This window comes from Sminthopsis crassicaudata, chromosome 1 (assembly GCF_048593235.1).
Source record: "Sminthopsis crassicaudata isolate SCR6 chromosome 1, ASM4859323v1, whole genome shotgun sequence".
Classification (NCBI taxonomy): Eukaryota; Metazoa; Chordata; class Mammalia; order Dasyuromorphia; family Dasyuridae; genus Sminthopsis; species Sminthopsis crassicaudata.
The window spans coordinates 530,102,867-530,117,953 of NC_133617.1; the positions used below are offsets into that span (position 1 = coordinate 530,102,867).

The window sequence follows — 15,087 nt, forward strand, 5'->3', positions numbered from 1 at the left end:
AAGAAACAAAGTTAATACAATCATTTGTAAAGAGATGATGAATATTGCTCTGGGACCTCTTTCTTTCTAAAACTTAGCCAAATCCTGAAGAGCCTAAAAAGCCAAACCAGGAAAACGTAGAAAGGAATGGGGTGAACATTTCAAGTCAAATAGAAGCAATTTCACAATTAAATTGTTTGGCGTTTTCAGTGTCTCTTCTTAACTTTATTAAGGTGTGAATAAAGAGTTAAGTGTACCCAATGATCTCCATTTTTTAATACTCACTTATTAAAGATAACTGATTGATCTTTTCATATGTACATTTTACATAGTTTCCTATCTTGTTTAAAGCACAAAAGATCATACTCTGAGAAATGGTAGAAGATTAACTGGCTTTGATGCTATTTTTAAAAAAATAGCTTAGTTTCCTAGTCTATCAGCAAAAGGCACTATAACAATCACTGGCACACTTTGTATTTGGACATTGTATAGAATTGATCATATTTTTGACTTTTTTAAACTGATACTTTTTTTAGTCCAATCATGCTTTGAACATGCAGAAGACAAAATTTCCTTTCCCTATATAATTGATTTCAGTTAATAAAAAAAAGCCAACAATAATCTGTTTCTAATGCTTTAAAGAGGTATCATTAACAGCAATGCACATACACATACAAAATATATGAACATGATATCAAGGATCAAAGATTTGGTTAACAAGACTGAGAGAGACAAATACATGCATTATACTGTCTACTTATTTTATATTGCATATTCCAGCTAATTTTCCCAAGTTTCAAAAGGTCATTATAGATAATAAAACTATTTCTTACTCTAGCAGTAGGTATCTGGGTTTCTGACTATTAGTCAAAATTATTTATATACATTCTTAGCAATCATGTGATAGAAAGAATTAACTTTAGATACTGAAACTATGAAATAATTATATAAAACCTTGATTATTTGGATTCATATTTCATATAAAGGAGTACAGCATGTGAAACTCAATACTTCAATACCAAAATATTTTAATAAGTTATTATTATAACTCAAAGATTGAAGGAAATAATTACTGGAAATTTACTTTTAAGTAAAGAAAATGACAACATTCAAATCCTCTTTCCACCTGACTCAGGAGACAATCCCTTTACATTACTTAAATGCAGATGGTGATGAATGGGATATTTGGGCAAATATCTGTACCTGTATACATATAATAATGTATTTTACAGAAATAAAACAAAAGCCATCATGGATGGACCAGTGATGTGATCAGAAAGATAAAGATATCTGTATGCACATCACTTTAAAAAGAAAATATTTTTGGAAATTATTCAAGCTACACAGCACTTAAAAAATAAAATGATGATATGGTAGAAATAATAGATCTACTTAATAAAAGCTGATGCTTTTTTATTTTTTAAAGAACATGACTAATATAACAGGATTCAGAGTGTATAACAAAAACATACTTACTTTCCTGAAAGAATGTCATGCCTGAGTTGTAATACAAACAGGTACCTGACAAATATATACAAAAGTCAACAAATAATGTCTTTCCAAGACTCTATCATTCCCAAATTTCCCATTGTAAATACCACCCCAGACATTAAATCTTTATTGAACAATTTTGAATTATTAAAAAAAAATACTCAAATAAAATTTCAACTTTTGTAGAAGACTTTCCTCTATAGGACTTATCTCCTGAAATATATTCCAGAATTTCCTAAAGAAATGTGCATTTTGGACATGGCTCTTTTCAACATCAAGAATTCAGGCCAGTTCCAATGGTCTTGTGATGGAGAGCCATCTGCAACCAGAGAAAGGACTGTGGGAACTGTGTGGATCATAAGATATGATTTTCACTCTTCCTGTTGTTCTTTGCTTGCTTTTTCTTTTTTGATCTGTATTTTCTTATGCAACATGATAATTGTGGAAATACATATAGAAGAATTGAACGTTTAACATATATTGGATTATTTGCTATCTGTGGAAGAGGATGGGGGAAAGGGAGGGAAAAATTTGGAACACAAGGTTTTGCAAGGATGAATATTGAAAATTATCCATGCATATATCTTGAAAATAAAAATCTTTAATTAAAAAAAAGAAACGTGCATTTTACAGAAATCATAAGATATTTGTGAGCTTGTTGCTCTCTAACAAATGTGACTTGTGCACTCCAACAAATATACCTCAACGTTTCCTTAACGTTTAAGAAGAGAACCAAACAGGACAAAAAACATGGCAAATATGTGTACAATTCTTCCAAAAGAACAGCAAGACAGCTGTCCTGAAACATCCAAAAACATCTTCCATTGTCAGACTCATAGGAAAATCTAAAGCTGACTTTGTAACTAGCAATTAATTTTTTTAAAGCATATTTTTTTAAAGGATAGGAGGAAAAGACCTGGTTTTGATTAGTAATGATGACATATATGAAATAAAGATGGGGACACAGTGTTATGAGGAGGTAGCAGACAAATTAATATGAACGTGTTTCACCAAAGTTAAATGTTTCATGGATTCAATGACGTTTCTATGCAACAGGTTTGAATGAAAAGGTTCCTGAGTAACTAGGTGAGACACTGAAAAAACATTTTTGTTTTTAGGAATTTCAAAATAAAGATGAGATACAAACTTTTTTTTCCTGTATTCTGGATAAAAGAGAAATGGATGAAGAATAATATATTTAAAAGTGGGGGCACTAGGTGGTGCAATGGATAGAGCACCAGCCCTGAAATCAGGAGGACCTGAGTTCAAATCTGGCCTCAGACAGTTAACACTTCCTAGCTGTGTGACCTTTGGCAAGTCACTTGATCCCAATTGCCTCAGCAAAATAAATAAATAAATAAATAAATAACCAAATAAATAAAATAAAAATAAAAATAAAAGTGAAGTAAGGGGGAGGAGGGGAATAACAAAAACCATAAAAAATCCCTGTTTTTGTGGAACTGTAGAATATGACTGCTTTAAACAAGAAATTCAACCAAAAATAAACTTGCTATTCATATATAGGAAACCTATAAAATCAACTATCAATAGAAGCTACAGGTGACTGCCATACTGATTCCCAAATGTAAAAATGAAGCTTTCAGGGTGACAGCTGGGGTCCTCAGCAGGTGAATAAATATTGCCCAGTCCATCTAGTTGACCTACCTCTTCCAATGTAAACATGGCCCATGCTACAGTGGCCTGGTAAAAGTAACTTACACTTCCCACCCCATTAGATAACTGATTTATATTGTCATCACCACCAAATCCTTTTGCCAAGTTCAAAAAAACCACGAGGAACATAACAAAACATTACATTCCAGGAAAAAGAGCAACAGTGCCAGTTTTATATGGATTTTGCATAAATTTTGGGTGAGAACTATGTATTAGAAACACATAGGAATACAGTAAGATTGAGCCTGAAAAATAATGTAATGGACAAGCCATTAATTCTTACAACAATGCTGGGAACTCTCCACAGAGAACTGCCACAAATTATTACTGCCACTTAAGAACTGAAGATTAAGTGGTTTTTTTTTTTTTTTCTTTTTAAAGGAAAAAGTTTGCTCTCTCTCTCTCTCTCTCTCTCTCTCTCTCTCTCTCTCTCTCTCTCTCTCTCTCTCTCTCTCTCTCTCTGTCTCTTTCTCAGTAAAAATCAAGGTAATATCTGCTAGAGCATCCTCTTACTTGAAATAAATGGAGAAATTTGTGTCTGGGGAAAGTATACCTACTTCTGAGTTCTGTGAAATTAAATCCAAAATAATAGCACAATGAACTTATTTACATAAAGTCTTAGAAAACTGAAAAGGAACTAAAGAAATAAATCTCAGTCATCCTAGTCACCTAAAATCTGAGGCAGCAAAGACCAAGTTGTTTAATGTGAGTGCAGACATCAACAAAGATGCAGAGTTAGGGTTACAGAGAAGAATGAGAAAGAGAAATCTGAGATTCAACAGAAATGTAAAAATAAATGGTTCCACAAAGAAAAGAGAAGGCTAAAGAACTCATATAATATAAATACAATACAAATTTAAAGATATTTTTGGGATCATGTCCTACCTTGTAAACTCTTCTCGAAGATTGTTGGGTTCTGAAGAATAGTATTTAATTCGAAAGTGCAAAACATAAGCAGATCCAACTACACATTTGGAGATGGTTTTCCAAAATTTGAAGATCACAAAGTGACAAAAGGAAAAAATAAATGAGTTAAATCCATAACATATTAGCCACTGAATTAAAAAGTATACTAGTGAAGGGGGGAAAAACTAAGCAATAATAATCATTTCCCCCCCAAGACTGATGAACATAATGGAAAAAAATAACTTCTTTGCATTAAAGACAGCACAACTAAAGAAAAAATCTTTTAGAATTGGAGGAATTTTTACTTTCATCTCTGATCCTAAAGTGTTCCAAACCAATGCTAACTTTTCACAGAATACTTGTAAAATTAAAAAGAAGCCAGTAATATACTGCTGGTAAAGCTTTAAATTAGTCCAATAATTCTAGAAAGAAATATTAAGTGATTAAATTTCCACAGACTTTGATCCAGAAATTACACTGATAGAGAAGTTCAAAGAAATGTCTACATATATGAAACAAATGTAAAGAGAGATAGCACATATGGGCTTCTGCAGAATCCAATAAGCAGAATAAGAAAAACAATACATACAATGGGGACAATAATATTAACGGAAAGACCAAAAAAAAAAAATCAACCTGAATATTTTGCAGTGATCAAAATTGGCCTCTGAGAAGAATTAGGAAAATGCACTTGTCTCCCTTCACTATAGTGTTAAGGAGAATATGTATATAAAATATTGCATATATGTCAGACACAGCTATTTTGCCAAATTCTTTTTTCTTACTCTAAAACTTTTATTCTAAGGAATAGTTACTGTGCAGAAATATTACATTTGGAAATGAATGTGATTGATATGAAAATTTAAGTCACCAAGTTAAAAAATGTTTTTAAAGGGATAACTGGGGCAGGCACAAAAAGGGGATCATACTATCTAAAGCTTTGGGTCATTTGAAGTCCATCTATTTTAATGCCTTTATTTTACATAGAAAAGGCTGATACAAAGAGAGGTTATTGACCTGCTAATTAATATCCCTTATTTCCTTTCCTCTTGCTAAATATCATAATAGGGGAAAAAAGACCCAGGATTCAAACCCTACTCTTTCAATTACAAAGACTGTGCTCTTAATAATAATAGTTTAGACAATATTTCATCATAGATGACATTTATATAATAGTGCTTTATGATTTGCTAAATACTTTATAAATATTGGTTTATTTTTTTCTCACAAGTCTGGGAAGTATGAGAAATTATTATTCCCATTTTACTGATGAGAAAAGTGATGCAAGGAAGTGACCAGGATCACACAGTACATGTCTGATACTAAATTTGAATTTCTGATTCTAGAACTAACACTCAAAACCACCTCACATCTTAAGGGTATCACTTCTTTAATGCTGTGCAATGTCAAGGACAACTTTCTATAGGGTACTATGAATAACGTGGGGACAAGGAAATGGAAGGTAAGGAAAATAATGTTCTGAAACATATAAATACAATTTATAAATACTTTCCAAAGAGTCAATCTTTGGAAAATTTATTGAACATCCTCACTAGTAAAATGAGATAGATCAGGTCCTACATACTCATATCTATGATTGTTTTATATACAATATGTTCTAAGGGACCTTTAGAAAATAACTAAGCCATGTGGGCAAGTACTAAATGCAGGTGACTAAATGACATTTTATTCTATGTTCATCAAAACAAGTTTTCTGAATACTGCATGAATCACTGTTTTTTTCTCCCATCAGGAGTGTATGGCTTGAAACCTACAAGTACAGTTAAGCTTCTTTATAGAGAACATTCTGATCTTTTAAAAACTATTTAAATTTTTCCACATTTAAGCTTTAACAACTTTGTCAACTTGAAAATATCTGAAATTTTTATTTAAAATTAATTCTGCCTTCATGGTTTCAGATTTAATAAAAATATAATTCAAAGTTATTAGCCAAGATGCTAAAAATTAATTTCACAGAAAACAAACAAAATAAGAAATATGCATTTGGGGTTACTTACTTTTCATTTGCTTTTTAATAGGTTTTGAATGGTCTAGCCAGTGCTGAAAGAAAGAAAATATTTATTAGTGCCTCTATTTCATCAAAGGAATTCAGTAAATATATAAATATATTATATCGCAGCAATTTCAGAAAATTTAAAGTTTTTCATTTCCTTCTAACAGGTCTTTGAGTGTTTGCAAATATTAACAGGTATTTACTTTTTAAAATTGAATTTTCCAAAACTGAGTTTGGGAATCCATTGCTTTTCCTTCTGAAATGGAACCTAAGTATTCCAAAAGGGATTCCAACAAATTTTCTTGTTCTAAATACATTTTTTCCTTAGTACTGCCAAGGGTAAAGAGACAAGCTGTTACAAACTTATGGTAATAACATTATTATCATCTTTGTCTGCCCTTTCCTACTCCACAAACCATAAAAGGTATCAAATGAAAATTCATGATGCCTCTTTATTCCGTTGAATTGGAAAGAAAACGATGAACTGAGACCTATGTTTCATGTGAAAATACTAAGGTTTAAACAGCCTTTGTCTTGCCTAAAATCTTTTTTTTAAACAAGATTCAGTAATATTTGTTTGTTTGTTTATTTTCCCCTCTCTAGATAAAATGGTTTCATGTAAGATTTTTTTTAGCGACTGTCTCCCCCCATATCCAAAATCTCATCTTCATATTCTCTGGCTTCCTTCAAATATCAGCTAAAACATACGCGTGCATGTGTGTGTGTGAAGGAATTGGAGTTAAGTGACTTGCCCAGGGTCACACAGTTAGGAAGTGTTAAGTGTCTGAGATCAGATTTGAACTCAGGGCTGGTGCTCTAGCCACTGGGCCACCTAGCTGTCCCATCTCACCCCTTCCCCCATAGTCTTTTTTGATTTCAATACTAGTATCTTCCCTCTGTTGATCAACTCCAATTTGAGCAGGAACTCAGTATTTATAACAGTACCTACCCAAAGATTACCCCTATAAATAAAAGCTTCCATAAAACAATGCCTAATAACTAGAATTTTATTGTTTGCAAAGCATGGTACATCTGTTAGTTATCTTTTTTGGGGCCTATCCATATATTAGCATTAACAGCTTAATTTCTAATGGAATATATTTAATATTCCAAAATATATTCCAATATCAAATTTATTCTTTTTTTAATTTTCTGAGGCTGGGGTTAAGTGACTTGCCCAGGGTCACACAGTTAGGAAGTGTTAAGAGTCTGAGATCAGGTTTGAACTCCGGTACTCCTGAATTCAGGGCTGGTGCTCTATCCACTGTGCCACCTAGCTGCCCCTCAAATTAATTCTTAAAAAAAAAAAAAGGGAAATTTAATCTTGTTCCTCTTTTCTTATACCCCCCCCCACACACACACTTTGGATGTTCTTATTCAAAATGAGAATTCTATTTGTCACAGAAAATAACATAGGTGAGGACCAGTCACCACCATCTGTTATTCAAAAGGTTTCCTGACAAAGAAATGATTTTGAAATGATGAACCATAGTATGATTATTACCAATATAGTCTATACATACCTGATTTTAAAATTCATAATCATGTATAGAAGAATTGCACAAATTTAACATATTGGGATTAACTTACTGTCTAGAGGAGGGGCATGTAGAGAAAGGAAGGAGAAAATTTGGAATAAGATTTTGTAAGGGTGAATTTGAAAACTATCTTTACATGTATTTTGAAAACAAAAAGCTACAATTAAAATTCGTAATCATGACTCCATAATACATAGTACATTTACTGGTTCTACATTTTTAGTGTCTTCAGAAGATATACAGCAATATGAGTGTGTGTTGTGTATATGTATATATAAACATGTATATATACACATGCTTAATAAGGGAGTCAGACTCTCAGACAATTCTGTATAACATAAGGGAATAGGGAAAGGGAACAAGCATTTATTTTTTTCCATTTTAAAAATATTTTATTTTTCCTCCAGTTATATGTAAAGACAATTTTTAACATCCATTTTTTAAAAATTGAATTCCAACTTTTTCTTCTCATTCCTTTACCTCCCCCCTCCCTGAGATAGTAAACAATTTGATATACTTTATTTGGCATGTGAAACATATTACATTAGTCATGTTGTGAAAGAAGATATAGACCTAAAGCAAAACAAAACAATACAGAAAGTGAAAAATAGCATGCTTTAATCTGCGTATGTATATATATACATGTGCATATGTATTTATATATAAATACATAAATATAATTTGAATCAGGAAAATTTAGGTTTAAATATGGCCTCAGACATTTATTAGCAAGTAACAACCCTCTTTGCCTCAGTTTTCTCAAATATAAAATGAGCTGGAGAAGGAAAACAACAAACAACTCTCAGTACCTTTGCCAAGAAAACTGCAAACAGGGCCAGGAAAAGTCAGACATGATTGGAATAAACAACAACATGTCTTAGTTTGATAAATATGATCTTATTTGACCTTTACAACAACCCTGGGATGAGGTACTATTATTATTATGCCCATTATACCTATATATTATTATCCATTATTATATTCATTTAGGTACATTATTATTATACCAGAGATAAAGTGTTTGGGGCCAGATTTGAACTCAGAAAGCCCAGCACTCTATCCACCATATCGGTGAGCTAACATAAGGCAACAGATGAGCATGTTGACAGCAGTCTGAGCAACTTCCAGGAAAAAAAGAAGAGAATTAATAATCCTAATCACTTAAGTGACTACAGTTCAATTCAACAAATATTTTAAACACCAACAATGTTATGGGCAGCTGGGTGGCAAGTAGCTAGAGTACCAGTTCTGGAATCAGAAGGACCCAAGTTCAAATGCAACCTAAAACATTTGACTCTAGCTGTGTGACTCTGGGTAATCAATTAATGCTGACTGCCTTGCCAAAATAAAAAATGAAAAAAGAGGCCATAAAGAAAGGCTACAGTTTTAGAGATACAAAGACTAATATGAAAGAACTGAAGTCTTCAAAGAATTGAATTGTATTTGGTTTGGGAGTGGGTGAGAATTTGGAATATGCACAAACAAATATATTAGGAAAATTAAAGAAGGAGATAACACTAATTACTGGAATTATTAGTGAAGGTTCTGAGAACAGCAGTACTTGACCTTTGAAGAAAGACAAATATTCTTAATGGTGGACGTGAAGCAAGAGGGCATTCCATGTGGGGGGGGGGGTTAGAACTGCTTACATGAGTACATGAAGATACCCACTGGAATGCCGTTTGGCAAATAGCCAGCAATTTAGTTTGGCAGGACTAGAGTTTGAGAGGGAGAATAGTATGAAATAAGGCTGCTCTCAAGTAAGTGGGAACCAGATTGTAGCAGGTCTGAAATGTCAAGCTAAGGCAATGAAAAATAAATCCCACTGGCAGTGAGGAACAACTTAAAAAAATGTCAAAATGACAAGATCAGATATAAGCTACCAGAAGGTTATTTTGGCAACTGGGGAAAGAATGCACTAGAGAGGGGGAGAGATGATTGGAAAAAAAATATCCAATTTGGGTAGGGGAATGAATAGTACAAGACATCAAATAATTATCTTCTTTCCAACTCTGATAGCCATCCAGCTTCTTGTTTAAAGAAAAAAAAATCACTACAGGTGGCTCATTCCATTTTTTAATTGCTAATGTTATTACAAAGTTCTTCTTTGTCCTGAACCAAAATCTGCCTCTCTGGAGGCACTCCCAATAGTCCTATTTCTGCCCTTTAGACCTACAAAGAGTAAACCAATTTACTTACACTTTAAGAGCCCTTCATCAAATGCTGAACCTCCTCAGAGTGATTATTTTTTCTTTGAGACTATATGTGAGATTACTGTAGCTGACAGGAAAAGGGTGATGATGGCTTCTATTGCAGAATGTAGATTTTATATAGCTCTGCCATTCTCAGGGGGTGCATGAATTATGTGTCAACAAGTCTCTTCCAGGCTAACAACCTGTTTGCTCATTACAGAGTTTCAAGTTACCTCCTCTAGACTCACTCTAGTTTCTCATTATACTCCTTAAAAATATAGAAAAAAAAAGGAGCCTAGCCAAAACAAAGTACAGGGAGATTATAAATCATAGAGATCATAGCATATAGGAATGGAAAGAGACCTCAGAAGCCATCTGGTTCAATCTTTTCAGTTTACAGAAAGAAAAATTTTGGCAAATCAACACAGTACTCTGTGATGTAATGCAATCAGGTTTACATTGAGACATATCACTTTAATGATAATGTTCACTACAAAAATATCACTTAAGTACCAAATGAGAATGTCATAGTTTTTCAAAGCCATTTAAGGCTTTGCACTTTTGTACAAATAAGTGGTTTGCATTTGGATTTCAAGTAATATATTTTATTTCTTTCCAAAGAAAGTTATTACAACATGAAAACACTGCTTGGGCAATCATGCTCAAAAAGGTAGCTCTACTTCATTTTGGAGTTGGGCCAAAACCAGGTAGTCTCATAAATTAAATGCTATAAAATTCAACCTCACAGAAATTCAGCATGCAAGTCTCTAGTCAAGGCATCTATTTGAAATATTCTGAACTCTTCACATATTGGAAAACTGATATTGTATGGTATTTTGGGATAATATTAATTTCAGTTGATTCCATATATTGGGAAACCCGGTACCTTCTCTCTTTTTCCACCAAAAGTTGCAGCCTTTCTCCAAACTTTAGACTACCTTACATATTGAAGCAACTATGTTACCATCCTGGTGGACTTATTAACATTTCATAAAAAAGGCCAATTCTCAACAAATATTGCTGTGGCCATAGGGGTCTTCATACTTCCTCTTGCTGAAGCTCTTCAATCTCAGCCTTTAATTATGCACTCCACTACTCCATGGGCCTTTATTAGCATTAGATATTATGCTTTCCATCAATTCTTCTAGATAATCACTAACATTCACTCCTTTCACAATGATTATGGATTTTTGAGTCAAAATGGTCTTTACTAAGTTCTTGAGGATGAGGTGTGTGTGTGTGTGTGTGTGTGTGTGTGTGTGTGATCTATTGAAACTATATTTGTAAATTAAATATTAGTGAATTTTAAAATGTGCACATATGTTTGGGCTCTTGCTACACCGATAAGCCACTTTACAACAGAAGGCATTCCTCACTGAAAAGTCTTTGGCTAGACAACTTCTCAGTGGGATCTACACATCTTCTAACTCCAACCACACTTGGATTCATAGGATTTGGATATTTCTGCACAGCAGCTATTGTAAGTGGGTGATTGAACATGTTCTCTGACACCCAAATCTTCCCGGTGCCAGCGACCAGCACAATATCTAGGCAGTGGTAAGGGACACCTGGGGAAAAGAGGTGACATCTCCCCTCTTCCACTTGCCGGCAACCCAGACCTTCCTCCTAAAGAATATCCTGTTCCTTGAAAGTTAGCTCTCCTTTATCTTTTTTTTTTATTAAAACTTTTTATTTTTGAGACATATGCATGGATAATTTTCAACATTCACCTTTGCAAAACCTTGTGCTCCAAATTTTTCCTTCCCTTAGACAGTAAGTAATCCAATATATATTAAACATGTGCAATTCTTCTCTACATATTTATACAATAATCTTGCTGCACAAGAAAAATCAGATCAAAAAGGGAAAAAAAATGAGAAAGAAAACAAAATGCAAGCAAACAACTACAAAAAACTAAAAATATTATGTTGTGATCCACATTCAGTTCCCACAGTCCTATCTCTGCATGCAGATGGCTTTCCCCATCACAAGACCATTGGAACTTAGACCTTCTCTATCTTTTATTTGTTCTGCCGATTATTATTATTATTATTATTATTATTATTATTATTATTATTATTATTTTAACATAAATAAGGATTCTCTACATTTTGTCTCTAAAATTTCTGCTTATCCCTGAAACTTGTAAAGATCTTGCAGGAGCCTGATTCTTTTTTCTTTTTAATTTCTGGCCTTGTCGCATTTTCAAACATGACTGAGTCAGCTGTGTTCATCTTCATGTAACTAACAATCAAATGTTGGTCAGGAAAGAATCTGTGCTAGAGCCTTATCAAATTTAGCTAAAGTCTTTTTTTTAGGCTAGTATCAATTTATAAATCAATATTCTTGGGGTATAGCTGTTCCACTAACTAATTTACTTTACTATCAACCAAAGTACCATTTTCTTTCTTGTTCAATTCAATTCAACTAATTCAATTCAACCAGGTATGGTGTTAAAGCACTAGAGATTAAAAAAAAAAAAAAAAAAAAAGAGGGGCAAAAAACAGTCCTTGCTTTCAAGGAGCTTATAATCTAACATTCATAAGGATATTATGAAAACTTTTAGGAAATACCTTCCTGAAAGAGAGGTACATTCTTTCTACAGTACTTCTTGACCCATTCATCTAGTAACTTTATCAAGAAAAGAAATGAGGTTAGTTTGCTTTAACATCATCTTTAATGAAGCTTTTCTGCTTCCTGTAGATCTTTCTCATTATTTACTAATAATTTTAGAATTTCACCAGAGATTGACCTAAAGCTTACCCATGGTCCATCATTTCCAGAGTTTAACTGCCCCTTCTTCCCAGTCACCAATAAAAAAGTATAGTTGGTAAACTATGAAAGAAGTAAAAGGTATAATAATACATTTGTATAGGTTGATGCACTGGTTTATTAGCAAGACACCTAAAATAGGTCATTTCCTTTGAGAAACTTTGCAATTTTAAATTTTCTGTCATATACAACAGCTGCAAGGATAGAAAGAATGGCATGGAATTTGTAAAGCAAACTTCCAGAGTTGGTTATTTTTTAGGGACCATGCATGAGATTCTTATGGCTGACATGAAAGGGCTGATGATGGCTTCTCTTGCAGAATATAGCCTCTAAAGCTCTCATAGGGGTGGCATGAAGTAAATAATAAATGGCATGAAATTGATTTTTCTACAATAATAAACTTTTTATTAAAATAACATTTCTCTTAGTGACCTAATTTGCTTACATAGGTATGTAGAATACCTCTATAAAGAATATTTCCAAAAACTTTTTTTTAACTGTTTTTAAATTTCTTTTTACATTTTGATTTCAATTTGATTTTAATGACATTTTGGGAAAAAAAACCATAAAAGAATTGTACTTGAGCCTTATAACAACCTTTTGAGGTAGGCACTATAGCTATTATCATTCCCAAAACATAGATCAGAAAACTGAAGCCTTCAGAGGAAGGTAACCAGGCTGAGGTCACCCAGAAAATAAGAGCCAGGAATGGAATTTGAACACAAATCTTCCTAACTGTAGCATAGTGGAACAATGCTTCTACCTAAAAACAAATTATTAAAATAAGCTTAATTTTAAGACAAATGAACAGGTTTAGGGATCCAGGACTTTAGGGGTGGATATATCTTTTGACTCGTAGTAGATATTAATTCCATCAACAAAAATATGGATGAGGTTCAAATTATATGAAATAGGTTATGATAAATATCCTTTTGGGGTAAATACATAGACCTAGGCTCCTCAAATTAACTGAAATGGGTTATGGTTAAGATTTTAAGTAAGGTAAATAAACTTAGTCTTTTTTGTTTGTTTAGGAAAAATCTAATAGGGACCATAATTTAAATTTATAGACACAGAGATTGAAAGAACCACAGAGACTTGCTAAACTAGCCCTTTGTTTTATAGATGAAAAAACTGAGGAGAAATAGTATTATAAAATGCCTATAAAAAACCAATTAAGCCTGTAGAATGTTGCTTATGTACAATGGCTATTGGTTCTAGAATTCCTCCTGAAGTAAATAGAAAGGAATCCAAAGCCCAACTTTTTTTAGGGGTATTTAGGCACCTATTAACTGCCTATTGTGCACCAGGCACTGCACTAAGCATTTTACAATTATCTCTTTGGATCATCATAAAAAGCTTAGAAAAATAGGGGTTTTTGTTTTCTTTTGTTTTGTTTTTTAAATCTGATTTCTTAGTTGAGAAAACTAAAGGAAAGAGAAGCTAAGTAACTTGCTCAGCAGGAATTTGAAGTCAGATCTTCCTGTCTCCAGGCCCAGTGTTCTTATCCACTGTGACAGACTACAACAGTTTCTATCTAGTCTGAAGATGATGATACAGTAACACACTAATACCTCATAGCACTTTGTTACAACAGTAAGGTAAGTCAAACAAGTATTAGGATTTTGATTTTATAGACAAAGAAAAAGATTCAGAGAAGGTATGAATTATTTGCCCAAGGTTACACAGTTAATATGAATTGGAAGTGTCCTTCAAACTCAGTCTCTTGACTGAAAATCCAGTGATCTTTCCACTACTACCTCCTCAGTGGAAGTAGGCTCAACATATTATGGGCGTGCCCAGAATATAGAATGGAAAGTTCAGTATGTAATTCAATTAGATGATAGAAAAGAACACAGCACACAGACAGAATTCTAAAAGATCAAAGAACTATTAGTGGAGTTGTGAACTGCTACAACCACTCTGGAGAGCAATTTGAAGAGAGGGAGAGAAGGATGGAGGAAGGGAGAAGGGAGAAGGAGGGAAGGAGGGAGAGGAGGGAGAAAGCAGGAAAAAAGGGGAAAGGACCAACTTGTACAAAAATATTTCTAGCAGCTCTTTTTGTGGTGGCCAAGATTGGAAATCAAGGGGATGCCCATAAACTGGAGCTAAACAAATTGTGATCTATGGGTATGATGGAATATTATTGTGCTATAAGAAATGATAAGCAAGATAATTTTAGAAAACACACAGAAAAACTTACATGAATGGATGCAAAGTGAAGTAAGTACAATCAGGAGAGCATTGCACACAGTAAAAGCAATATTGTAAACCAAAAAATGTGAAAGACTTAGCTATTCTCAGTAATACAATGATCTAAGACAATCACATAGGACTCATTATGAAACATGCATTTCGCCTTCAGAGCAAAAACTGATATGATCTGAACATAGAGCATAGCATACTCTTTATTTTTTGAGTCTTCTCGTAGAAAATGACTAATTTGAAAATGTTTTATATGACTGTACATGTATGACATAAATCAGGTTGCTTACCATCTCAGAGGGGGGGGGAAAGGTTA

The 15,087-nt window shown here is 33.2% G+C and overlaps 1 protein-coding gene across 2 annotated transcripts in view; it reads right to left on the bottom strand.

Annotated features, from left to right (window-relative positions):
• The window catches only part of EPB41L4B (erythrocyte membrane protein band 4.1 like 4B), a 221,204-nt gene that overhangs the window by 127,947 nt on the left and 78,170 nt on the right, over nucleotides 1-15,087 (bottom strand). For both annotated transcript variants that reach the window (XM_074281837.1, XM_074281836.1), the window contains exons 3-5: nucleotides 6,069-6,111; nucleotides 4,030-4,108; nucleotides 1,456-1,500 (exon numbers count right to left, since the gene is read on the bottom strand). In XM_074281837.1, the coding sequence (XP_074137938.1) occupies nucleotides 1,456-1,500; nucleotides 4,030-4,108; nucleotides 6,069-6,111 (167 nt within the window). The remainder of the gene's footprint in view (nucleotides 1-1,455; nucleotides 1,501-4,029; nucleotides 4,109-6,068; nucleotides 6,112-15,087) is intronic.